The 25,700-nt window shown below is 37.3% G+C and overlaps 1 protein-coding gene across 2 annotated transcripts in view; it reads left to right on the top strand.

The window, feature by feature from the left end:
- Positions 1 to 25,700, top strand: part of LOC104586818 (sister chromatid cohesion 1 protein 4) — a 38,878-nt gene that overhangs the window by 3,734 nt on the left and 9,444 nt on the right. Inside the window, exons 2-14 of one of the 2 annotated variants that reach the window (XR_016084645.1) lie at positions 2,007 to 2,268; positions 2,661 to 2,758; positions 2,854 to 2,903; positions 5,903 to 5,967; positions 13,235 to 14,289; positions 14,372 to 14,770; positions 14,935 to 15,079; positions 15,548 to 15,684; positions 16,461 to 17,563; positions 17,638 to 17,705; positions 19,863 to 19,896; positions 21,257 to 21,365; positions 24,201 to 24,231. Coding sequence is in view for 1 of the 2 variants with exons in the window: in XM_010244182.3 (XP_010242484.1) it covers positions 2,007 to 2,268; positions 2,661 to 2,758; positions 2,854 to 2,903; positions 5,903 to 5,967; positions 13,235 to 14,289; positions 14,372 to 14,770; positions 14,935 to 15,079; positions 15,548 to 15,684; positions 16,461 to 17,563; positions 19,863 to 19,896; positions 21,257 to 21,365; positions 24,201 to 24,330 (3,587 nt within the window). In the remaining variant the exon portion in view is untranslated. Of the gene's footprint in view, positions 1 to 2,006; positions 2,269 to 2,660; positions 2,759 to 2,853; positions 2,904 to 5,902; positions 5,968 to 13,234; positions 14,290 to 14,371; positions 14,771 to 14,934; positions 15,080 to 15,547; positions 15,685 to 16,460; positions 17,564 to 17,637; positions 17,706 to 19,862; positions 19,897 to 21,256; positions 21,366 to 24,200; positions 24,331 to 25,700 lie in introns of those variants that run through there. The other variant, XM_010244182.3, reaches the window with a different exon arrangement.

Genomic DNA, 25,700 nt, shown 5'->3' with positions numbered 1-25,700 from the left:
CAAAAGATACGATATGATACGCCCAATACGGAGCGTATCGTGTTGATACTTTAAACCATGCTTATGGGTGGGAAACTCTCATCTAAAGGACATGTTTCCATATTTTTATTCTATCTCCACTTTAAAGATAACCTATCTTGAAATTTGTGTCCTTGTCATCCTCCTCCTCACCCAAGGGTTTTGATTGGGACTTGGGTTTTTGAAGAGGGTTGAAAGATTAAGAAGCTTCTAGTGTAACCTATTTGTTGAAAGCCCTAGATGAAGCCTGTTTGCACCTTTAAAAACTAGTTGGGTGAATTTGGACTCCTCATCCTTTGGGTTTTTTCACTTGTGTTTCCTTTCTTATTGCTCTTGGACCCACTCTCACCCCACAACTATCTTTACTTGTTAAAGAAGAATGGGGTAAGCCTATTCTTCCTAAAGAAAGACCAAATTGGTGTATCATGAAAAGATCGACACATTGGACCTGCTAGAAAAGAGAAGATCACATTTGTGTTTATCCCCAAACTGGTGCTCACTTTGAAGGCTAGTGGTGAGACTTGTTATCATTTACTAATCTCTTGTCCATTTGTTACTTGTATTTGGAAAAAGGTTTTTTCTTTCTTCAGTTGTAGGTGGACAGTGCCTTCAAATATGGCAAAGTTGTTTTGTGTGGAAGATTTCACATGGCCAAGGAAATGGGGGAGGGTGTTATAGAGATGTACAAGGGCAGCAATTGTGTGGACAGCATGGGAAGAAAGGAAGTCAAGAATCTTCAAGTAGGAGGAAAGAATCAGGGAGCAATATTTGAATGTGTCATGGCTAGGGTAGTACACTGGGTCAAGTCCTTGGAGTTATTCTCATCCTACTCCATTATGATTTGTGGAGGAAGTGGGGAGAGGTGGCTGCATCCTCCTCGAGGAGACCAAAAGCCCATAAACAATGGACACCACCTGAGGAAGGCTTTATTAAATTAAACTTTGATGGGAGCAATGTTGGAAACCTGGGCCTATCAGGTATGTGTGGTGTCTTTAGGGACACGGAAGGACATATCATTGCTATGTTTCAGAGTCCAATTGGCCTAGGGAACTCCACAAGGGCTAAGCTTTATGCTGTACTTCATGGACTAAGATGGGCAAGAGAAATGAAGTTGACTAATTTAATTTAGAAGGTTGCTCCAATGTTGTAATTGGGTGGCTGAAAAACAGTGAGAAAACAGTATGGGGCTATAGGAATGAACTGAAACAGGTCAAATGGTTGGCAAGGAGCATGAATATTATGATACAGTGGGTGCAGAGATCTGCAAATGGTTTAGCTGATACCTTAGCCAACCAAGGGGTTAGCAGAAATCAAATGTATTGGGCATGCTTATAATTTGTATGGATTCTGCAGTGGTAGGATAGTTATTGCTACCCTAGCAAAGGAATGAATGTAATGCTCTTTGGATTGTCTTGTTATCTATGCTATATAAGTGAATACTTTCCTTAGTTTTGGTGCAGGCCATAAAAGTTAAATCAAAGTATGCTATTCTATAAGGATTACCCTGTCTTTACTTGAACACGTGCATAGCATGTGTCCTTACACTAGTCTTTAATAAAATGTTCAGTTTTTGATAAAAAAATTACTGCAAAACAATCAAGGACCATGGAAACATGGACATATCATGAGGGGCAACTGATGCTAGAACTGAGAGCTCAATTTTAATGGATCCAGACAGGTTCTCTAGCAAAGCAAGGGGTGGGATAGGGTTGCTGGATCCCTTGCTGTATACTTAAATTGGGGGAGGGGGATAGTGGGTTTCTTGGGACTATTGTCTGCTTGACACATTTTCCATTGTACACATTTCATTCTTTAATCACCAATTAGTAGGTTAACAGTTGCTTCTCTCAAAGAAAAAAAACTATTAACTGCCAATGCAGGAGGAAATAAATCAAGCAAGGCATGCAAGCAAAATTTGTAATGTATTATTTGTCCTTTTCTTTTTCCTTCATTTTTTCTGATCTTTACTTGATGGTTATCTGTTGCAGATTCAATTCTTTTTCCTGAAGCACCAATTGCATTGCGATTATCTAGCCATCTTCTACTTGGTGTGGTGAGGATTTATTCTCGGAAGGTCAATTATCTTTTCCATGATTGCAGTGAGGCTCTGCTTAAGGTGAAGCAAGCTTTTCGCTCAACTGCAGTTGATCTTCCACCAGAAGAATCTACTGCACCGTATCACTCTATCACCTTGCCAGAAACTTTTGATCTTGATGATTTTGAGCTGCCAGATAGTGCATTCTTTCAGGGGTCAGTTCTAATGTTCATTTTGTTCCTTGGAATAGAAGATATAGTCTGATTATTACTTGAAATTTGAATGCAATTGTGTTGGGTTAACCATTGAGTAAGTCGAATCTGAATTTCTTTAAAAGTTTAACTTCATCCAAACTGCTCTACTTTCTGTGGGCTGTTTGCCAGACATGCTAAATTTGAAAGAGAGAGCTATCCTCATGTGATCATTTTGATTTGAAAGATGGTAAATATCCATTATGTAATCCAATGGGTAGTATTTTCTTCCTGCATGTGTGCAACTGTGCCTTTACTTTTTTGATATTTAATTTATAAATTGGAAATACTGCTTATGACACTTGGGTTAAGGATAATACCTAATTGATCTGAATTAACTTTTCTACTTTATGCAGTAACTATGTTGATCACCATATTAGTACAAGAGAGCAGATTACACTTCAAGATACCATGGATGGTGTTGTTTATTCGACATCACAGTTTGGATTGGATGGTGGGTATTCCATATTTCCATTTGACTAGCTTGGTGATGTGGTTGGTTATATTGTAGTACTTAGATCTGATTCCATGATTGCTACGTTCATCCAGAGCGGTTTGGCGATGGTGATGCTTCTCAGATTGGCTTAGACCTTGATGAGGTGATTATTTAATATAATTTTTTAATAGATGCCTGTGCTCTATGTTATGGGTAATGATATGTATTGCTGCATAAATGGACATGATTTTCTAGATGGGTTACTTCTTTACTGCATTTGTTATCTGGATAACCTCTCCTACTTTAGACATGTGGATGCTTAGTGTAGCCAATACCTGTTATAAGATAAATGATTTTCTGCATTGTTGTTCATTTGTCAACTGATGTCTGCTCTATACTGCATCATGTGTTGGATCACTTTCCATATGATGCTAGTTTTAAAGTTCTAATTTGCAAATCCTAGTTAAAATACCATGCACAAGAAAGAGGCTTCATTTGTTGGGCTAGCTTGCCCCATGAATAGGGAGAATTGTTATGTACACATGGAACCCAGACAACTCTACAACCATTTTTTCGATTCCTTCGTCATCTAGAACTCTTCATTACTCTGGCCGCTCCTTAGAAGGCCATTCGTGATATTCTTCCTGCTTTCCTCAATCATGTCAGGTATGACTTGGCTTTGGGTCAGGAAGTTAGGTTTTGGGAGGATGTGTGGATTGGAAATATCCCTTTGGGTGAAAGCTTTCCTTTACTTTTTTGCTCTTTCCAGTCTTAAGGATACCCCTCTGGGTGAAAGCTTTCCTTCACTTTTTGGCTAGCACTCTCATCCTTCAGGGATGAACTAGAACTTAGGTTTCAAGAAGAACCTTAGAGAATCTGAAATTCCTAGTGTGTCTGAGCTTCTAGGCTTGCTGAATCCAGTGGTCCTGGGAGAAGGTGGTTTGGATTCTAGGGTTTGGGGCCTTAATCCCGATGGTTTGTTCTAATGTAAGTCGTTCTTTAATTCCTTGGTAGCCACCTCCCCTTATCCTTCTTTCCCGGTCAAGGAAGTTCAGTGTTTTCCCATCCCCCCAAAATTCAGTACTATCTTTGACTTGCTTCAAAGAAAAAGACCAAACTGATGTTTGTCCCCCAACTGGTGCTTCCTTTGTAAGTTAAATAGTGAGGCTGCTTTTCATCTCTTAATCTCCCATCCTTTTGTTAGCTTTATTTGGAATTGGTTTTCTTTTCTCTTTGGGTGCAGATGGTATTTTCCTGGTAGTTTGGTTTGGAAGGATTGTTTAGCCTTGTTTTTAGCTGTCATAAAAGGAGGGGCAGGATTTTGCCATTTTGGGGAGATATACTAGAGCAGCGGTGCTTTGGACAGTTTGGTAGGAAAGGAACTCAAGAAGGGGGAGGGGGTGACATGGCATCTAAGAAATGAATTCAGGCAATTTAAATGGCTATCAAAAGACATGCCAATCCAAGTTAAATGGGTTGGGCTCAATTGTAATTGTTGGTTGGGTCAGCTTTTCTGAAGCTGCAGTTTTTTCTTTTTCACAACCTCTTGTTATAATTATTTTTTCTATTATTAATGAAGCCATTTCTGTGTTGTTGATCTTTTTTATTTATCCAAAAATAATACATGTTCAAATTGTATGGACAACTTTTGATACTAAAAAAAGTCTGGATTGCTAGTATCAGTTGTGTCAATTTGCACAACTCTAATACAAGGTTGGGTATAGGGGTTGATATGAAAGGCAGGGTTGGGTAGATGGCCAATCCAGGGTTCTTTCTTTCTAATGGATAGTTGGGCTTAGCTACAGTATTATTTCACTTGGCAGAAATTCATATGATTGTGTAGAGAAATTCCCCGCTTGTCCTGATTAGGAAACCTTCTCCATATGCATATGTGTCTATGTTTGAGTAGTTTTATGGTTCAAATGGTTCAAATTCCAAATTTTTGGTGCTACTTATGTTATCAAACCTTTGAGAAAGATGGAAGGAAAGCACCATCCATGTCTTGTCCTGGTTTGTGCACAGAATCCTTTGTTTGTCTTCACTTTGCTATGTAGCGAATGGTTTAAGAATTAGTTTTTCATCATTGATTTCGGGTATTCTTCATGTGAAATTGGATTCCAGTTCTAGGATGGGGTTCAATCAACTCAAAACAACCTTAATCCCAACTATTATTCAAGAGAAAGTAAGAAGAAAGAGAGGAGAAAGATGAAGAAGAGAAGAGAAAAGAAGAAGTGAAGGGGGGGGGGATTTTGGAGAGTTGAAAATCTAAGCTGGAGACACCTAGTTCTTTATATATAATAGGTTGATAGATAATAAGAAGTCAAATAACAATAATATCAACAATTTGCGTTCTGTTAAATTGTAATTTCTGAGAATATTTATTACCTCTCTGGTCTTCCTCTTTCTCTTTTAAAGCTTTCTACTTGCACCAACCATCAAGTTATTCCTCATTGGTGCAGTCATTTGGTTGTTGTGAACATGACCAGAACCAGATCATCTCAATCATCTCAATCAAAATTTCCAGTCTTGCCATTCACCATCTCAGTATCCTTAACTCAGCTGCAGTCATGTTTGAACATGTTATTTCTTGATTGGCTTGCACTTTTTCCAAATTCTAGTACTGGTCTTATAAGTCTTGTAGATTCTTTTGTTGGTAATCTCTTACAGAATTTTCCTTTTAGTCCAGTGGTATACAGTAGGCATACAACATATTGGATGTACCCCTCCTCTTAAACTACTGTACTCTAATTCCATGGGCAACATTTGCTTTAATTTCTCCCTCATTATGGATGATTGATCTAAGCCAAGGTACTGGAAGTGGTTAGTTTGGGGTATTTCCTGATTGTAATACTTGTATTCTGTCAAGTCTGACCTTTTTATTAACAATTATTGCAAATGCGTAAAATGACTAAATTCTTGTGAAAGTTGTATATATGAAGGCATTTTTAATGATTTATTACAGAACGTAAAGATGGCTTGAAAATTGCATTGTTTTTGTCAATTATCAAAAAAAACAATTGCATTTTTTTTGTTGGATATACAAGGAAAAGAAAATATAACCCTTATCTAACTTTTGTGTAATTTGAAAAAGAAATTTGATCAATTTACCTTTCTTATTCTAATACTTATTAGTAGTTTTTGTTCTTGGTTGGTGCCAAGCAGGATTTGTTTTTAAACAAAGATAAAGCATCTGGGCATTCTGTAGCCACATTGGATATAGATGACGAGTAAGTTCTCTTGCTTCATGCCAACATTGAATATGTAGTCATCTTCTAATTTGCTTTTGGATGGTCACTTGCCTTTTGCTTAAACTATGCCCCTTTTATTTTATTTTCATTGACAGATTGGTTAGCGTGTAAACTATGACGTTTTTTTTCTTGATTAAAAATGGTTCTGATTGGTTGTAGTAGCTTAGTAGTTGTGTTTGGAAGGCTTTGCGTGACTGCTTATTCTGAGTCATTCTTACTCCATTGTGGTTATAAAGTTTTAAAGGGTTCTTGTTCATTGTCAATCATGTGGTTCCACAGGATTCTTTTGATAAGAGAAGATGCATTCTCTATTCCTGATACACATTTAACTGCACTTGACTTGCTTCATTTGCCTGAGAAGAAATGGTGAATTAAAGAAAATGGTGAAGCAGTGTAGAATATAGAGGATATCATTTATGTCTGCTACATGTTCAACCAGAATAGAGGTTGGGGGGGGGGGAGACTTACAGTGCAACCTTAAAGATGCTTGAGACATTGGGTTTCAATCCAAATCTTATAAACAAGGCTTATTACCCCATTAATACTGTCCAGTTGCAGAAGCAGTTACTAGTTCTAATTAAAATGTTGTAAAATGTCAAAAGAGCGTTAAAGATTTTTCTTTTTTGGTACCAAGTAAAAAGTCACTGACCAAATTATTCTCTGTTAAGTAATTAATTTAAATTGTATTAACCTCTAAATTCACACTAAAGTGTTTTGGTAAGGTGTAGTTTCTTTAGGGGATGACAAACAGTGGTATTTAACTTTTAAATTAAATTTAACTGTATTAACTTAGGGGCTGTTCGTTTCCTCTTAACTCTTATCTCTTAAGAGGAATCTTTTAACTTTAAGAGAAAAATGGTTGTTTGTTTCCTCTTATCTCTCATCTCTTAAAGTGCAACCATACAATTTTTTGTTTTCCAATGATACCCCCAAAAAGATTGATAAAAAAAATGATACCCCCAAAAAGACAAACAAAAACTCTCATATATGGGGTCAATATGGATATTTGATCATTTTCAGAATTCAGAATTCAGAATTCAGAACATTCTCTGCATTCAGTGTTCAGAGGAAAGAAAAATTCACCAATACCAATATACCTCTTAAGGTAATTATTGCACTTTCAGATGTCAGACTTCAGGGCAAACGAGCAGGCCCTTAATGTTTTAGCATAAAAAATTACAAGTACCATTTGTACATGTCTATGGTGTTTTGTCAAAACTTCTATCTGATAGATGATAAAATGGTATTAACATTCGATCCATTGGTGGTGCTGGATTTTGGGTTTGGTCTAGTGGTTGTTGTAAAATAAGAGTAAATAGAGGAAGAAGAAGAATTTGTTGTATTATTCATCAATCTAGTATGTATATATACAAGTTACAAATTCTATGTTAGGAAAGAATATATTAGGAAAGAAGACTAATCAAATTCCTACAAATCTGTCCTACAATCAAGGTAAATCATATCTCCCTAGTATTTATTTCCTATTTTAGTTATACAGTCTGTAACATCATATCTCCCTAGTATTTACTTCCTATTTTAATTATACAGTCTGTAACATCTTCCTATTTTAATTATATAGTCTGTAACACTCCCCCTCAAGCTGGAGCATAGATATTAATCATGCCTAGCTTGTTACAAAGATAATCAACCCTAACCCCATTAAGAGCCTTCGTGAAGATATCTCCCAGTTGTTCTCCTGTTTTCACATAACCTGTGAAAATCAAACCTTGCTGAATCTTTTCACGAACGAAATGGCAATCAATGTCGATATGCTTAGTTCGTTCATGAAAAACAGGATTAGATGCAATGTGAAGAGCAGCTTGGTTATCACACCATAACTTGGCTGGTACTGAAGTTTTAAGACCTACTTCAGTCAGAAGCTGATATATCCACATTATTTCACACACAGACTTGGCCATAGCTCTATATTCTGATTTTGCACTCGAACGTGAGACAACATTCTGCTTGCTTTTCCATGAAACTAGATTCCCACCAACAAATACACAATAGCCTGAAGTAGACCTTCGATCTTCCTTGGATCCTGCCCAGTCAGCATCTGAAAAACATTCAATTCTAGTATGACCATGATTGCCATACAAAATTCCTCGCCCAGGTGCTCCTTTTAAGTAGCACAAAATTTGTTCTACAGCTGTCCAGTGATTAACTGTTGGAGAGGACATGTACTGACTCACCACACTAACTGAATACGCAATATCTGGATGAGTTACAGTAAGATAATTCAACTTTCCAACCAATCTTCTATATCTCTCAGGATCTTCAAATAATTCACCATCTTTTGTGAGTTGCAAGTTAGGAATCATTGGAGTGCTACATGGCTTAGCTCCCAACTTTCCCGTTTCAGACAACAAGTCAAGTACATATTTCCTTTGAGATAAGAATATTCCGTTCTTGCTTCTTGTTACCTCAACGCCCAAGAAGTATTTCAACATTCCCAAATCTTTGGTATGAAACTGAGTGTGGAGAAAGGATTTAAGGGATGAAATCCCTGTAGTATCACTCCCTGTAATGACAATATCATCCACATACACAACTAACAAAATGATGCCAGCAGCAGAGTGCTTGAGGAAAACAAAATGATCAGACTTACTTTTCTTCATACCAAAATTCTCGACTGCCTTACTAAACTTTCCAAACCAGGCACGAGGACTCTGTTTCAACCCGTACAGAGACTTATGAAGATAGCAAACTTTCCCATACTCCCCCTGAGCAACAAAGCCAGGCGGTTGCTCCATATAAACTTCTTCTTGAAGATCCCCATGAAGAAAAGCATTCTTGATGTCTAACTGATGAAGGGGCCAACTATAAGTAGCTGCCATAGAAATAAACAACCTGACAGAAGTAAGTTTAGCAATAGGAGAAAAGGTATCAGAATAATCCACTCCATAAGTCTGAGCATATCCTTTAGCAACAAGACGGGCTTTCAATTGGGCAATGGACCCATCAGGATTGACTTTAACTGTAAACACCCATTTACACCCAATAGCCTTCTTATTTGCAGGTAAATTTACCAAGGTCCAAGTACCATTGTCCTCTAAAGCATTCATCTCCTCAATCATAGCATTACGCCATCCAGGGTGAGAAAGGGCTTTTTTAACAGTCTTAGGAACAAAGATAGAATCAAGAGATGCAATAAAAGAACAAGAAGAGGACGACAAATGATTATAAGACACAAATGAAGATACTAGATAAGTACACTTACGCTTACCTTTACGAAGAGCAATAGGAAGATCATCATTAGAGACTGGTTCTGATGACGAAGGAACAGGATCAGTTGAGATTGGATCTGCCGACGAAGGAGCTGGTGCAGGACATGGATCCGGAGGGGTTGGTCGCCAAGAATAAACTTGTACTGTAGGTGGCTTAGGCCTGGCAGGAGCAGATTCAATAGAATGTGAACTAGATGATGTGACAGTATAGATTAACAAATCATCATCCTCCCCCTAACTTGAATGAGGAGTAGATGGAAAGAAAGGTGTATCTTCTAGTATATTAACATCACCTGACACAAGATATCTGTGAAGAGTAGGATAATAACATCTATACCCTTTTTGAACACGAGAATACCCAAGAAAAACACACTTCAAAGATTTTGGATCTAGTTTGATAACCTGAGGACGAACATCCCGAACAAAGCATGTACACCCAAATACCCTAGGCTCAATAGGAAATAGTGTTTTATTTGGAAACAGAACATGATAAGGAGTCTTACTCTGAAGGACAGATGAAGACATACGGTTAATCAAAAAAGATGCTGTGGAAACTGCATCAGCCCAGAAAGGTTTAGGAACCTTCATTTGAAATAACAAAGCTCTTGCAGTTTCAAGGTGTCGATTTTTCCATTCAGCAACCCCATTTTGAGATGGTGTATCTACACAAGAAGTTTGATGAAGAATGCCATGCTGAAGCATGTAAGTTTGAAAGGATTCTGACAAGTACTCCTTAGCATTATCACTTCTCAATATTTGTACAGAAACATTAAATTGAGTTTTAACTTCAGCACAGAAAGCAGAAAAATGAGAAAACACCTCAGAACGATTTTTCATTAAATATAACCATGTCATACGAGAATAATCATCAACAAAAGTAACAAAATACTTAAACCCAGTTTTGGACTCAACTGGACACGGACCCCAAACATCTGAATGGACTAATTCAAAAGGAGCATTAGCTCGTTTATTGACTCTAGGACTCGAACTAAGACGATGGTGTTTAGCAAACTGACAAGATTCACAATTTAATGACGACAAATTCTGAAATTAGAGGACAAATTTGCTTTAACACATGGAGAGAGGGGTGGCCCAACCGACAATGTGCTTCAAAAGGGGTTACAACTCCAAAACAGGCTATGGATCTTGGAACTTGTGTATCAAGGATGTAGAGACCTCCAGATTCATGTCCCTTACCAATAATCTTCTTCGTCGCAAGATCCTGAAATAAACAATAATCAGGAAAAAATGAGACACAACAATTAAGGGTACGAGTGAGTTTGCTAACAGAAATTAAATTAAATGATAACTGAGGTAAACTAAGAACATATGACAAAGGAAGTGATGGTGTTGGACTAATTGTGCCAGACCCAATAACACAAGATGTTGACCCATCTGCTAAAGTAACAGGAGAGGTAGATTTATGTGACTGAAAGGTAGAAAACAGACTTGAATTACCTGTCATATGATCTGTAGCTCTAGAATCAATGACCCATTTTGAAGAGGAGGAAACAAGACATGTATTGGGTTTACCTGACTCGACGATGGCAGTAACAGGAGTAGATTGAGGTTTCAATGATTCTTGGTACTGAGCAAATTTGGCATATTCATCTGCAGATATCATAACAGACTTCTCAGAAGTATCCGTGGTGGATGCAATATGGGCTGATTGAGTTTTCTTATTCTGCAACTTTCTGCAATCCCGCTTTATATGTCCTAGCTTATGACAGTAATGGCACACTATCTCTCCTAACTCCTGTCCACGAGTATTAGTATTCCTGTCATAGTTACTTGACCTACCACTACCACTCCTGTATTGTTGTCTCCCTGATTCAGATGTATTATTGCGGTTGACAAGGGCACTACTAGGCTGAACAGGTGGAGAACATTCTGTACGAAGGACCCTACTGAAAGCATCTTGTAGAGAAGAGATCTCTGAACTGGAAAGAATATGAGATTTAGCAATCTCAAATTCAGAAGGTAGGCCAGCTAAAAAACTCAAAACAGCCATCTTTTCTTGCTGAGCTTGTTGAACAGTCACATCAATACTAAGCGGAAGCAACATATTAAGTTCATCATATGTTTTCTTGAAATCCTTGAAATAGCTTGTAAGAGATCTATCGCCTTTGTCTGCCCTGTAAAAGGCTTTGCACACATCATAAATGCGGGAAATATTCCCCTTTCCGGAGTACAAGAACTCTAGATAGTTCATTAATTCCTTAACAAATCCACAGTGAGTGACTAAACCAACCACCTCACTTTCAATGGAGTTGCGTATCTGCAAGAACAAACGGGCATCCTCCCTCAACCAAGACTTTCTCGAGTCATCATTAGGAGGGTCATCAGTCAAATGGTTATCCATAGCAATACTCACAGTTTTACTCCAATCCAGATAATTAGAGCCATTAAGCTTATGCTCAGTTATTTTTGACATCACTGGAATAACATCCGACATAACTACTGATTTCTTGTCTGCCATAATCTCAAAATTCAAATAAACAGAATATTTTGAACACCGAAAATCAACAGAGCACACCTGTTGAAAACACCGGAATGGATATGCACGTAACAAAGCACAAATATGTGCTATACAGGACGAGGCGAGCCAAAAGACAACGACCGAAAAAAAAATTTTCCGGCGATAGATGCGCCTCCACATGCCGACGCGTGTGACTGTGGCAGAATCTTCAGGCGGTGCGTGAGACACGCGCAGGGCTGCTGACTGTTGGACTTTGTAGAGACTAGATGCTCTGACTTCTCCAAGGAGGTGACCCGAAACACCCAGAAATTTTCCTCTACCTACTGTTTACTTAAAACAAAAAGGGCAGGCAGAGACTAGATGCTCTGATACCATGTAAAATAAGAGTAAACAGAGGAAGAAGAAGAATTTGTTGTATTATTCATCAATCTCGTATGTATATATACAAGTTACAAATTCTATGTTAGGAAAGAATATATTAGAAAAGAAGACTAATCAAATTCCTACAAATCTGTCCTACAATCAAGGTAAATCATATCTCCCTAGTTTAGTTATACAGTTTGTAACATCATATCTCCCTAGTATTTACTTCCTATTTTAATTATACAGTCTGTAACATCTTCCTATTTTAATTATACAGTCTGTAACATCTTCCTATTTTAATTATACAGTCTGTAACAGTTGTATTTGGTATTGTCAGGATGCTCAATTGTACATCTCTGTATAGAGAGCAATGTTGTTTCCTATTTGGCTTTCTCCTTGTCTTTGTTGATTTTTTTTTTCCTTTTGTACACATGGTTGCCTTTTGTTCTTTCACGACATAATGAATGCCATTACTGACAAAAAAGTACCAAAAATGATATTGGCATTTGACAAGTTTCAACTTCAGAGAGTTTCTATATTTTACTATTTTTGAGAAACAGTTGGCCAAAATATGAAAGACCACGGTTGAATGATGTGCAAACACCATGTTTGATGATAGCTGGCAATGAAGATTTGCTGTATCCCCTAACATGTGTACCTCATCTCCTTGTTAAATAGCCACCAAGATTGGCAGACATCTTACCCCAGATTGCTACCCTTCTTCAGCTGATCTTGACCACTTGAAATATCTAAAATTTTATATCAACTGCACTGTAATCATCTAATGCACAAAGGTTTTTCTTGGGCCATTTCACGTGTTCTATTTTATATTTGTACTCAAATTCCAAGTCAGGATTATAACATACATATTGGTATTATTTTTTATAGATTTAATATAAATGCAGCAACTGTTTATAGCAATTAGAACTTTTTTTGTCTATTAGATTTCCCTGTTACAACAGATTAAGGGAACAAGTATCATGGTTTTGCTAGCTAACTGTAATCTTTTATAGTTTATGATCTTCTCACACTTGGTGTGTGGTAGCAAATATTGATAGCTTGAGTGCCTTGATATTCATGTTACATAACATCCAAGACTCTTTTCAGTGCCCCATGTTTGTCATTGATGGTTATTAATTTGACCATTTTGTTAAAATTTAATATTTTCTGGTTCCAGTGTGGATCTTCAGGCATGTGGCCAACCTATGACACCTTTTACCATGTATATTGATGATGACCAAAACAATGAGGATAGAACAACTGATATTGAAGTCATGGAGGATGCCAATGGGAAGAAAATTTGTTTTGATCTACAAGATCCAATGAGAGATGATAATTCTAATATTCTTCATGGTGATCCCATTCAGACCCCAGATCAAAATGATGTTTTCCACTGTAATCCAGTTGAGGGTTCATGCTCAAGTCCTTCAAAAGACTTGGTTGAGTGTGCTCATGCCCCATTTACTCCTGGATTAGTGGAAGAGGCAATTCAAGTAAAGCAACAAAGGGATTCTCCATCTGCTGCAGAGGGCATGGAACACATGGCTTCAGATGTTTCACGTTCTGTTTCCTCACCCACTTCAGTTTTAGTGGAGCAACCAAAACCTGTTTCTCCCTTATCAGAGTGCTCAGATAGAGTTGTAAATGCACCTCATGGTCATGAAAGGGCAGATGAATTACAGATTGGAGCCACAAGTAACAAGATAGAGAACAATTCCTCTATTGATCTATCTCATAGTGAGGCTAAAGCTCCTCAAGGGCTACCATTGGAGGAAACTGTGTCTCCTGCTTGTGATCATCAGTCAGAATTAGGTGTAAACACTGATTGTTCTTCAAAGGAGACTGAGCCACAAGCTCTTAAGAAGGTGAATCCTGTAGCTGTAGGAAGTTTAACTGAAGCATATTCCCCGGACCATGCATCATCATCTAGAATTGATTCTCTGTTGGAGTCAAATGGTGGACATGAGCTCGATAAAGTTGAAGCTAAAACTTGTGTAGAATCACAAGATTTTAAGAATTTGGACACAGTTAATTCTGTTGAAAAAGTGTGTCCTAACTGTCATGTGCTTCGGGCTTGCAGTTCCAACCAGAACCAGTCTGATTCATTATCTGTCATGGATGGTAATTTAGTAGAAAATACACCTGAGTTATCACCCAGAGGAGTTGGGCTTTGTTCATGTGAGATATCAGAAAGGGAGGAAGTGCTTCAGGCTTCTGGAACAGATGTTCAAGGTATTTTGACAGGATCTGAGTAATATAGCAATATGTGTATGTATAATATTATTTTTCCTTTTAACATGTTCTCATTTTGCAGGTGAAGCGTGCCAACCAACTAATCTTATGGACACAACATTAGAGACCACTGAGACCTTGGGGCCCCCTCCAGAAGAAGACCTTCAGGTTGATCGTAATGAATCAGATGAACATTTGGATAATGGCATGCCTGCACCTGAAATAATGCTTTCAGCCCCATCAGGAGTTACTGACCTTCCAAACAACTTAGTAGTGGAATCCACTCCAGACAAAGCAGACCTGACAGAGAATATAGGAAATGGGGATGATTTTGAAATCCTCTCTGGAAAGAAACGTCATTCTATGGAAAGTACACCAATTCTGCAGAGTGGCAACTCAGCTAAGCTTTCTGGGGTACCCCGATCTAAAAGAACTATGGGGTCTATTCCTGACGATGATGATCTATTGTCATCGATCTTAGGTATCAGACTGGTTCTTGCGTTTCATATTCCTGAAGTGGTTAAGGGATACTATAGATCTTGTTTACCTTTAAATCCCAGTTATAGTATCTTGCATCCTCATTGCTAATGATTACTATTCTACTGGTACATGATTTTGATTTTAACTGACTTACTGTTGCTTCAGTTGGACGAAGAACTTCTGTTTTGAAGTTGAGGCCTACTCCACCTCTACATGAAGCAGCATCTTCAAAGCGCCCTCGGGTTGCATCCAGGAACAGTGTTCCAAAGAGAAAAATTCTTCTGGATGATACCATGGTATTGCATGGCGAGTATGTATCCATATCCCTGTGGATTGCTAAACATTATATTGTTTTTTGATGATAAATGAAAAAGAAAATTTTATTAAAAATAAAAGGTACAAAATGGTTTAGGTGACAAGATGTCACCACCCAACATTACTAAAGAAACTCCAAGAAAAGAAACCACACTAAGATCTCATACAACAATTAGTCTGACAAAGTACACAAACAATTCAAACCAAAATCTTCTTTTTTGAGGCTTGCTGATAAAAAAAAAAAATCTTCTTTCTTGAGGCTTTCAAACTCTGGGAGAGTGTTGTCACCTCCTCAAGCTCCCAGCCATGAAGGTTTCTACGAAAGATAGGTGCCTATACCACCTTATTATTTACCATGGCATGTGGACTATATTTATGTTTTACATGCATGTTTGTTTTCTTGCTGCATTTTGTAATCAATATTTGCATTTTGACATATTTGCTTTTCTGTTTTTCCTTTAAGTACAATACGACAACAGTTGACAAATACTGAAGACATACGCCGTGTAAGAAGGAAAGCTCCATGTACTCCTTCTGAAATCTGGATGATACAGAAGAATTTGTTAGAAGCTGAGATTTTCGGTGAACCCATATTTACTGGTGAGTTTTGTCCTAGATTACTTCCCAGGTGTTGTGCTATTAATATTAATTGTGCCTTTGGCTATGGTATTATCTTTTGGAGATTTTCAGGACCAAAAGCTGGATCTCTATTTATGTTTAATTAGGTATTCATAATGGGCGGGATGTTCGTATCGGTACATATGAGGACTGGTAATGGGTATACCCTTGGGATGGGAGATGACCTAGTTCAGAAAAGTTGAGTTCACTGGATGAATAGAACAATAGAGTGGTATCTGTCTTTGGGCTGATAATTTTCCCCTTTTATGTCCAAAAAGTTGCATAGCTTAGATATTGTCCCATCCTCCTGGTGTACCCTGTGGATGTTGATATTCATATTGTGTGTTAAATTGCTTGTGTGTACAAACATTTTTCTCTGTGAAGTTTGGTACACTGAAGTTACACTCAAATTGAACCTTTTAATTTTTTTCCTGTTGAAATGAAAAACACTTTCAGTATTTGCAAATAATATTCATTTTTACGACTACAATACTGGATACCTGTACAAAGGGGGTGTATTGTTTCAGATACTTCAAACTTCATCATAAATTTTGTATATCTAGCTTTGTGCATGTGTCCTTGTATCCTGGTATCATAGTTTCAAACTTGTTTGAGGTTTGGGTCATTTATTTCTTTGTTTTCATTCTGCGTTTATAATTTTTAATTAAAATTGGAAGTGCTTTCACATATTACATATGTAGTGGTGTCTTAACATCTGAAATGAATGATAATCAGTTACTTTGGATTTATTTTGTCAGGTATGTCCCTGGAATTAATTGATTTGCACAACCAAACATATGATCTAACCGAATTGGAAGCAGTGAAGGATGTAGAACATTCTCCTACCACAAATCTTACTAAAGAATCCAAAAATAGTTCCGAACCAGTAACAGTTGTGAATGATGGGGAAGCACAACCTGGTGAGATGTTTGTGTTGTCTGAGAACCAGCAGTTTGAAGGGCATGCAGCTGGTTCTGTTGGATGTGAAGGTCAATACCAAACTATGGGTCCAGCTGAGGTCACTCAACTTGAATCTTCAAAAGATGGGCTTTTGGGACAAATAACTGCAATGGAAGCTGACACAAGAGATGGTGTAACTTCTGAGGCTGTGGATCATATTGTAACAGCCAATCCTCTTGCTGGAGATAATTGCCATGTATCCTCTGGTTTGATAATTGAATCATCTCCTCTAGATGGAAGCAGCGGGACAGAAGCTATGAATGATAAGTTGTGTTCATCTGCAAACCAGGAGTCGGGTAGTCATTCTTTTGAACATGAAGCATCTCTCATGGATAGAATTGATGTTAAGGAAGTTGATGCCTTTGATGTTTCAAAAGAAAATGAGGTGAATTTAGTTCTATCTGAAGGTGTATCACAATCTAATGATAGGTCTCCACTGGAGGAATGTGAAGATTGCAGGTTGGTTGATATGATGGGACCAAATGTTCCTCAAGAATGCGGCATTGATATAAGGGAAAATACCTTGTATGCAGTCAGCTCACCGGAAACCAGATCTCATTTATCAGATTCCTCAACTCCCTTTGAAAATGGAAATCCTTCCTTACCAATTGTTTCTGCAGAGGGTGGTGAACAGACTGGTGCTGTTATTACTACTGGTGATGGAACTGTGGAGCGAATGGAGTCTGAGGTTATGGTGGAAAAGATGGGTAACGATGAGGATAACCCCTCCTTCAACCCTGTTTCTGGTGAAGAATCTGAAAAGGAATTCAATATGGCAATTCAAGATGATTCCTTGGATGGAGTGGAAAATCCATGCAATTGGGAAGCCAATTCAAAGAGCACTATGGACACTGAAACTGAAATATCTGCGTTTGAAACTGCTGATGTCAGAGGTTCTGATGTAAGTTGGGCATTTGGATTCTTCTATGTTCTGATCATGGTCATCATTGGTGTAATTAATATAGTTCTTTATAGGGAAAATCTTTGCTCCCGGTAAGACATGATACAGGAAGGGCTTTGGCTAATCAATCTCCGCCCCCCAGGTGAATCCACCTTTTATGATACTGGTTGATTGGTTACAAGCTTTTTCCGGTATCATGTCTTCTGTTTTCATGGTTGAACCCTTATTTATATTTTGTATCCATGAAGGATTGATGTGCTTTTCTTTCATTCTTCTTTGCATTGAAAGTAGCTTTTTTCTAGTGGGTAGCACATTTTATTTATCTAGATTAAATGAAAGGGAAGCCAATTATTTTTGAGATTTATTAAACTAAGTTACTTTAATGAGTATTGGTTGCAGTACTCATATTATGTTAGGGTGCTAACTTTAGGCTAGGTGACAATGGAGTATCTTGTTGGTTACGTTATGTTCATATGGGTATTGCTTGCATGGTGACAAGGGGTAACTCGCATGTATTTTTGAGATTTGTTAAACTACGTTTTGTTAATATGGATATTTCTTGCATCTCTATTCTCTTATGACTTAACTTTTTCTTTGGTTGGTATAGCAATTAGAAAACATTAAAAGTGATTTAACATAAAATAATCAACAACTAAAAGTAGAAATAAAACATCATACAGCCTTTGAAAAATTAGGGAATGGATCTCTAGTCTGTTAATGCAAGTGGGAGATGTAGAGAGTGTGTATGCATGTTGTCTGTTAAATGAAAACAAAAGAAAACAAACATACGAAGGGACACCCTTGTTATTTTGAATGCAATAATATAGGGGAAAGATTGTATGGGTGTGTAACTTGCAGAGAAAAGGGGAGAAAAAAATATGAGGCACAGCTCATCTTCTGGTCCAATGATTTAAAAGGTGCACATAGGCACACAGACGAGGCACATTTTAGGGTATGCACTTCGCCTAGGTTCCAGGCGGAGTATTTTCAAAAGGAGCGCACCTGGTGCGCCTAGGTGTGCACCTTTTGAAAATCTGTGCAATTTTCTGTTTTTTTTTTTTTTTTTTTGTGTTTAGCAGCTGGGCCCGGGGCTCTGTCCCTGGATCCCCAACCAAGCCCCTCGAAGCAAGCCCAAACAAGTCCATATTAGGGTCTTAAATTCTTAATCCCTGTAAAAAAGAAAGGTTTTATAACTGTAAGTGTCTTTTAAAAGTATCTTTTATTAGGATGAATGAATTTGCAACATTAGCAAATGTTGTGTAAACTCTGAAGCATGAGGAAAGGGTCTGTGGTTGAAAAACTATATATAAAAGCATGATGTAAGTATGTGACATGGATACCTGTATTGGTATATGTATCTGGGCATCATAGTTAGGAGATCTGTGGTATTTAGGGGGTATAGAGAGCATTTTATTACTAAGCCATATTTGTCCTGGTTGATAGACAACTATATTAGGGTCTGTAGAAGGTTATATTGTTGGATTTTGGTCCCCTTGTAAGGTAAAAAAAGAGGTGCATTTTTGGGAGAGCATCCTATATTTTGTCTTAATAGAAATGCCAAGAATACAATCTTGTTTTTCCTCAATCCTTTACAAATTCCTTCTACACTGTACATTTGGACTGGAACATGGTATCATTTCAGGTGTGTCTAAACATGGTATCATTGCAGTTGGGTCCTGCACTATTTTAGATATGCCGTGTAGATGCATTTCTAAGGGGCATTATACTATTTTTAATAATAGGAACTATGCTTTTTTATTCTTTTTACAGTGGGTTCATAAAGCGTATTGAGAGCTTTTATGTTATTATAGTTTAGAGTTTAGACTATCTTCTTGGTTTTCCTATGGGAACATATTTTATCTCCTCTGGTTTGGCATTCCAGCTGTTCTTTTAACCAATGAAAACTATTATTCTGTAGAAACTTCTGAAATGCACAGTATATACTTTTATAGTAACATGCATTGACATAAAAATACACTGCTGGTGGGGATTTTTTAAGTTGTTACAGCTTGCAAAGACCTAAATGCTAATACATGTATACAATTGTTCTGTAATATATTGTTTGTGGCGGATTATAGTAATACATGCATACAATTGAACCAAAAATGATATCCAGTCCAAGTAAAATCGAAATACATGCTAAATGAGTTTTTCTGGTAATGTTTTTCCAGTATAATCTCTGACATGAAAGAATTATTACATGCATTACTTGTTATGCTCAATTTTCTTTACCTTTATATTTTCATGTCAGTACAGCCACTAAATGACATTTTTTTTTATTCCTTATGCTTGTTTGCAGGATTTTGGAAATATAATAAGTGGGAATGATACAGGTTTGGGTCTTTTCCTTTTCATTTTATGGCCAGAAGTCAATTATCTTCTGTGTTTATTTTGCATGTTTTCCTTTCCTTTTCAACCTTACATTATAGATTGAAAATGTTATATTCTTTTCAACCTTAAAATGCATGTAAGTTTGTCGATTTTGGTTGGAAGAAATATGCATGTTAGAAATTTGTCTTCTGGTTTTTTTCCCTCCTTTCGTCATTGCTTCTTTATAACTGTTAATACTGGCCTAAGAGATAGATGTCAATGCTTTATATGTTTCAGCTCTGTATGTTAGAAATTGTAGAGAAGTTTTTGGTCCTCATTCTTTCACTCTGAAGGTCCAAGTACTTTGCACTGTGTTGCTTGTTTGAAGGACCGAAGGACCTCTTATTGGGTTAACAATGCATATATTTGATGTATAACCTTATCCATAAAAATTTGGTGTGCAGGTTTTCATTGATAAGTGATATTGCATGTCCTTGTGTTATATCTGATGGTTATACATTTTAATTAATGCATTGTTAGTAATTGCACTGTAACTAGAGATTGATAAAAACTCCTCTTCTACTTATCATGAAATCTGGGTTGGGTCACATGTATCTGGGCCTATATTGGAAATGGGGGAATTGGTGGTTGAAGAAGATAAAAAACTGTTGATCTGTATGTTAATTTGTTGTTCAAATGAGTTAGCTTATTTCCTAAAATTTGGTATACACTTAATATGAGTGGGCCTTTATTATGTGCACAATTGAAAATAGGGCCTGTATCCATGTTGAAATTGTGGTGCAACTGACACTGTCATTGACAATTGGGAAGTCTTCTCTCTTCACTAAGTGCAAATTCATTTAGGAATAACCTTCAACTCTTAATTAAGCGTTTTGGCATTAATTGGGAATTTGTAGTACTTGATAATTTGGTATATTTAATTTTATAGTGTTGATTGTATTCCTGTATATGCATGATACATGCTTTTTTTTTTCTTTTTTTAATAAACATTACATTCTCCATATCCAATTTTATTCACCAAGTAGGAACCTTCATCCAAGTCAGATTTTGACACATACCTGTGTCCATGTAACACAAGTGGCGTCTCTTTAACCTGACTTATTTTATTTTTTCCTGTATGCCTTTATCTAGTGCGTGCTAGTGCTTCCATAACATTACTATATGGGAACAAAGAAAAGCAACAATGAAGTTTTCAATGTCTAGTAGCAATTTCTTTTGAGAATTTGGGGCCATTGCTTGTTAGGGAATGGATAATAGTTCTTCACCAAAAGTTAGAACTGTGTTAATGTTTTCTTAATTTCCCAACATTTATTTTCTTACTAGTTAGTATAATGATTTTCTTCCCTCTTTCTGGTGTTGCAGAGTTTCTGAATGTGGATGATGAGGATGTGGATGATGAAGAGGACAATGGCATACCAAGAGCTGAAGAAGCTCAATTTTTTGAGAACAGTGGATGGTCATCCCGTACAAGGTGTGGGTTCATCTCTTGAAAGCTCATTACCAATAGGTGGAATTACAAATTCTTTGCTGGAATTTTTTTAGGACCCCAACTTGGGGTGCATCTGTCATCCAGCCTGCTCCACTCTTGAAGTAGGGCTTAGAAAGCCTAAAGATATATGGAAATGACCAATCAGGGCCAGATCCAGAGTTGAGTTTAGGATGGTTTATAACTGACCCTGGGCTGCCTTAGGGATATGTATAGAAATATTAAGTACATTATCTTTCTATGTAAAAGGTTGTTTTTGAAAATTGTAAAATGATATTGTTTACAAAAATTATTAATCACAAAGTTAATTATAATTCAATTATTGCCATTGTGTAGACTATCAGACGTACTCCATGACCACCCCCCAATTTTGGGCAACATGACTTTTGCTAAAGTTCGACCTAGGTCCAGCTTACACCCTGCACATATAAGATCAGACCAGCTTTTGGTAGACCTTGGCCTGGCATAGCCTTGCCAACTCTAGGATTTTTCAATCAGAGATAGAGGAAGTTGTGTTGGACACTCCTAGCCCATTTCAGAGGGGGGGGGTCTCAACTTGGAGATCTTCCCAGGTAATTTATAAAGCTGTGTTTGAAACGGATCTATCGAATTGCTTGTGAAGGTAATTTATAAAGCTGTCTTCTTGTTTGCACATCAGAATCCATGTGCAATGAGGTTCCGTACAAGGTAGATTGTCTAAGCTGTAGATATATGTTATAATGAGAACCAAAAGGAGGTCAAACTGAAAAGCATCATGTAGGTACCCCTACAGCTCTCCACCGGATTTGCTCTAAGAACTAGTTTTGTGGTTGGAAATGTAAAAGCTCCTTCACCCTATATCATTCATATCATCAAAGGTTGTATAGATCAGTGGACTTTACCCAATGAAGCTTAGACTTAGGCTATGTTTGGTTTGAACGAAAATGTAGGGAAAGGAAGGAAAAGGTAGGGAAACCTATACAAGATTTGTAAAGGTTTCCCTACCTTTCCCTTCCTTTCCCTACTTTTTCCTTCAAACCAAACATAGCCTTAATGATTTCCAAAAGGTGAGATGAGATAGTGCAATGATTTGGCTGTGGATGGAAAAATAGATGGAGTTTCTGTTATGCAAAAACAGGACTCACAATCTATAGAAGACACTTGCCCAACATTTTTTTTTTGATAAATAAATAATGATCTTATTAATAAGAGAAGGCACAAGATGTTACCTCCCCTTAGAGATGAGATGATAACCATACTATTAACAGGATATAATCATAATGTAGCCCAAAATAATTCAACCCTTGAGACCCCTTGTTTAGCCAAAGAATCAGCCATAGCATTTGCCGATCTGCTAACACTCGCCCAACATTGCTGACTAGACTATAAATGCCACTTGGGAAGGAACATCAGGGCACCACATCTTGGTGCTTGGAAAAGTGCCTTGGCTGTTTCCTTAATAAGGATCAAGCTAGGAAAATCCTAAACGGATTTCATCTTCGAATCCCTTCGATCTGGTTCAAGTTGCAGGGTTGAAGTTTTAGCATTAGATTGAGACAAGGCTTAGATGATGATGATGATGATCAGTCAGCCACTAAATAATGGTAAAAGAAATACCGGATCAACAGTTTTAGCAGGTTTCTTTCTTCCTTTTCTATGTCTACACCCATACATCACTAGGATCAACAGTGTGTATGGGGTTTTGAGTTGCTCATCTGCCTAACATTGATCTCCTGGCTTTTGGGAAGACTTTTGGAGAGATTAGTGGGTAGATGCCTGGAAGAAGATTCTAGGGAACCTGTCCAAAAATTGAGGAGAAATCCAGAGATTTGATTTGAAACCTGATTGGGAGCTTAGAGTCTGTATTAAAGTTGGTGCTCAAGGCTTAAAAGTCTTAGAGATCACCACCTGTTATGGGGACAACTAGAGTATTTGCAAGGTTCTGTTCACTTTCTCTTGCCCCAGAACTGCTACTGGGTTGTCAATTTAGGATTTCATTGTTAAGGTGAGATTGGAGATTAAGTTTTGCTTGATATCAGTCCTACTAAGTATATTCTATAATTTTTGTGAAGAATTGCAGGCAATGGATGCTCGGGAAGTAATTTTAAGCAGAACCTAGATTTCAGGGTTATTCAATGGGGTTTTTAGAGACTCCCAGAATCTGTCACAAAAGTGAAGCTCAAAGAGAGAGAAAATAGGAAAGGAGGCTAGAGAGAACATTTCTAATTAGTTTACGTTTGCCTCCTTTAATGGGGTAGTGGGTAATCCCGACTGTTTATCTTTTTTCAAATCTCTCTATGATGGGTCCCAAATGACCTTAGAATTACAGTTGGCTCCTAGGGGTAGGGTTGAATATCTGTTTGGAAGAGTAACCTTGTTGTACCTGAAGCAGAGAGGTAGCTTATTCACATTAGCTTTCTCTTTTCTAAATTTATACACAAGCTAAATATAGCCTCAAACCACCCAAGAGTATACAGGAGATGAAACATTTATCCATGTAATTCATCATACAGTAGTCTGTTTCTATCTTTTAATGAAATAAATAAAAATAGATTGACAGTATAAGCTAGGTTTGCCCATCAAGTTGGTTGGTCCTGATGTAGATCTGCAGTTGCCAAATTTATGGCAGATTTCGTTGATGACTTCTTTCTCTTCTGTCCAAGTGAAAAAATTATTATCTTTTTGTTATTTCCCTTGTTTTTGGGGAAAAAGCTTCTTTAGTTATTTCTTTATCTTTTATATTTTATCTGTTGTAATTACTCATTTGATTTCTTAGTTGTTCATCTCATAATTCATGATATGTTTCTGAATCTTGTCTTCTTGGATTTCTGTTTCTTGAAGAGCTGTTGCAAGGTACCTCCAAACCTTGTTTGATAATGAAGCTGGACATGGAAGAAGGGAACTTTCAATGGATAACCTATTGGCTGGTAAAACACGAAAGGAAGCATCAAGGATGTTTTTTGAGACACTGGTGAGTTATCCAATCTTACTTTAGGTTTAAAACATGTAATATATTTTCTAGACTCATTTATGTAGCATCTCAGTTGTGCATAAACATTCCATATTAAAGGTACTTGTGATTATGCTAAAGAACTGATGGTTCAATAAGGAAAAGTAAATTTTTGGTTATTCTTTGTGGACGTTCTTTGCTTGTTTGTTCTACACAGTTTTGTTAGTGTGTGAATTTCCATATTAATTTTGACAAAGGGATATTGTTTCAGTTCTGTAGAGTTCTAAACAACTGCATTTTGATTTAGATTTATTTGCTTGGAGAATTTTACTTTGATAAGAAGGAATGAAAGGTCTTGGCAATAAATCCGATTGAAATATGAGGAAGTAGAGAAGAGAAGGGAAGAAGAGAAGAGAAGAAGAAAGGAAGAAGAAAAGGTTTGGAGCAATGGAGCAGTACTGGCGGTGCCAGCTTCTATTATATTATATAGGGCGGCAGAAATAAGAAGGGAAAAGACTCTTGTGCCCCTGCTGTAAGTGAGTACAATAACATAAAATAAAAAAAGGCTTTAACTAGCCAAACAGACCCTAACACAAATAACTAAATTATTTCAACACTCCCCCTCAAGTTGGAGCATAGGTGTCAATCATGCCCAACTTGTTACACAAATCATTGTGCTGCACATGATGAAGACCTTTGGTGAAGATATCTGCAAGTTGTTCTTCTAAGCTGACATATGGAGTACACACTTCTCCATTTACAAGTTTCTCTCTAATAAAATGCTTGTTCACTTCAATGTGTTTCGTCCTATCACGCAGGACTAGATTAGCAGCAATATTGATGGCAGCTTTATTGTCACAGTAGAGTGACATAGGGTTTCTCATTGCAAAACCCAATTCACCTAACAGATTTCTTATCCACATGATTTCAGCAACCTCATGAGACATCGCTCTATATTCTGCTTTAGCACTAGATCTAGCCACCACACTTTGTTTTTTACTTCTCCATGTGACCGGGTTTCCTCCTACAAAGGCACAACACCCATTGGTAGATTTACGGTCATCAACTGTTCCTGCCCAATCAGCATCAGTATATACTTCCACTTTTAAGTGTCAATGTTTTTGGAACAACAAACTAGCTCCGGGAAACTTCTTGAGGTATCTAAGGATCCTCTCTGCAGCTTCAAAGTGAGTTGCCCTAGGATTGTGCATGAACTGACTAAGGACACCCATTGCATAAGCAAGATCAAGCCTGGTCATAGACAAATGCAAGAGTCTCCCTACGAGTCTCTAGAACTTCTTCACATCTTTCAAAAACTCTCCCTAACTGTCTCCCAGCTGATGATTAGATTCAATTGGTGAGTCAATTGGTTTTACCCCCAACTTGCCTGT

Source organism: Nelumbo nucifera, chromosome 1 (assembly GCF_055504915.1).
Source record: "Nelumbo nucifera cultivar China Antique chromosome 1, China Antique-T2T, whole genome shotgun sequence".
NCBI lineage: Eukaryota > Viridiplantae > Streptophyta > Magnoliopsida > Proteales > Nelumbonaceae > Nelumbo > Nelumbo nucifera.
Note: the sequence above shows the minus strand (reverse complement) of the source record. Positions and strands in the feature narration are given on the sequence as shown.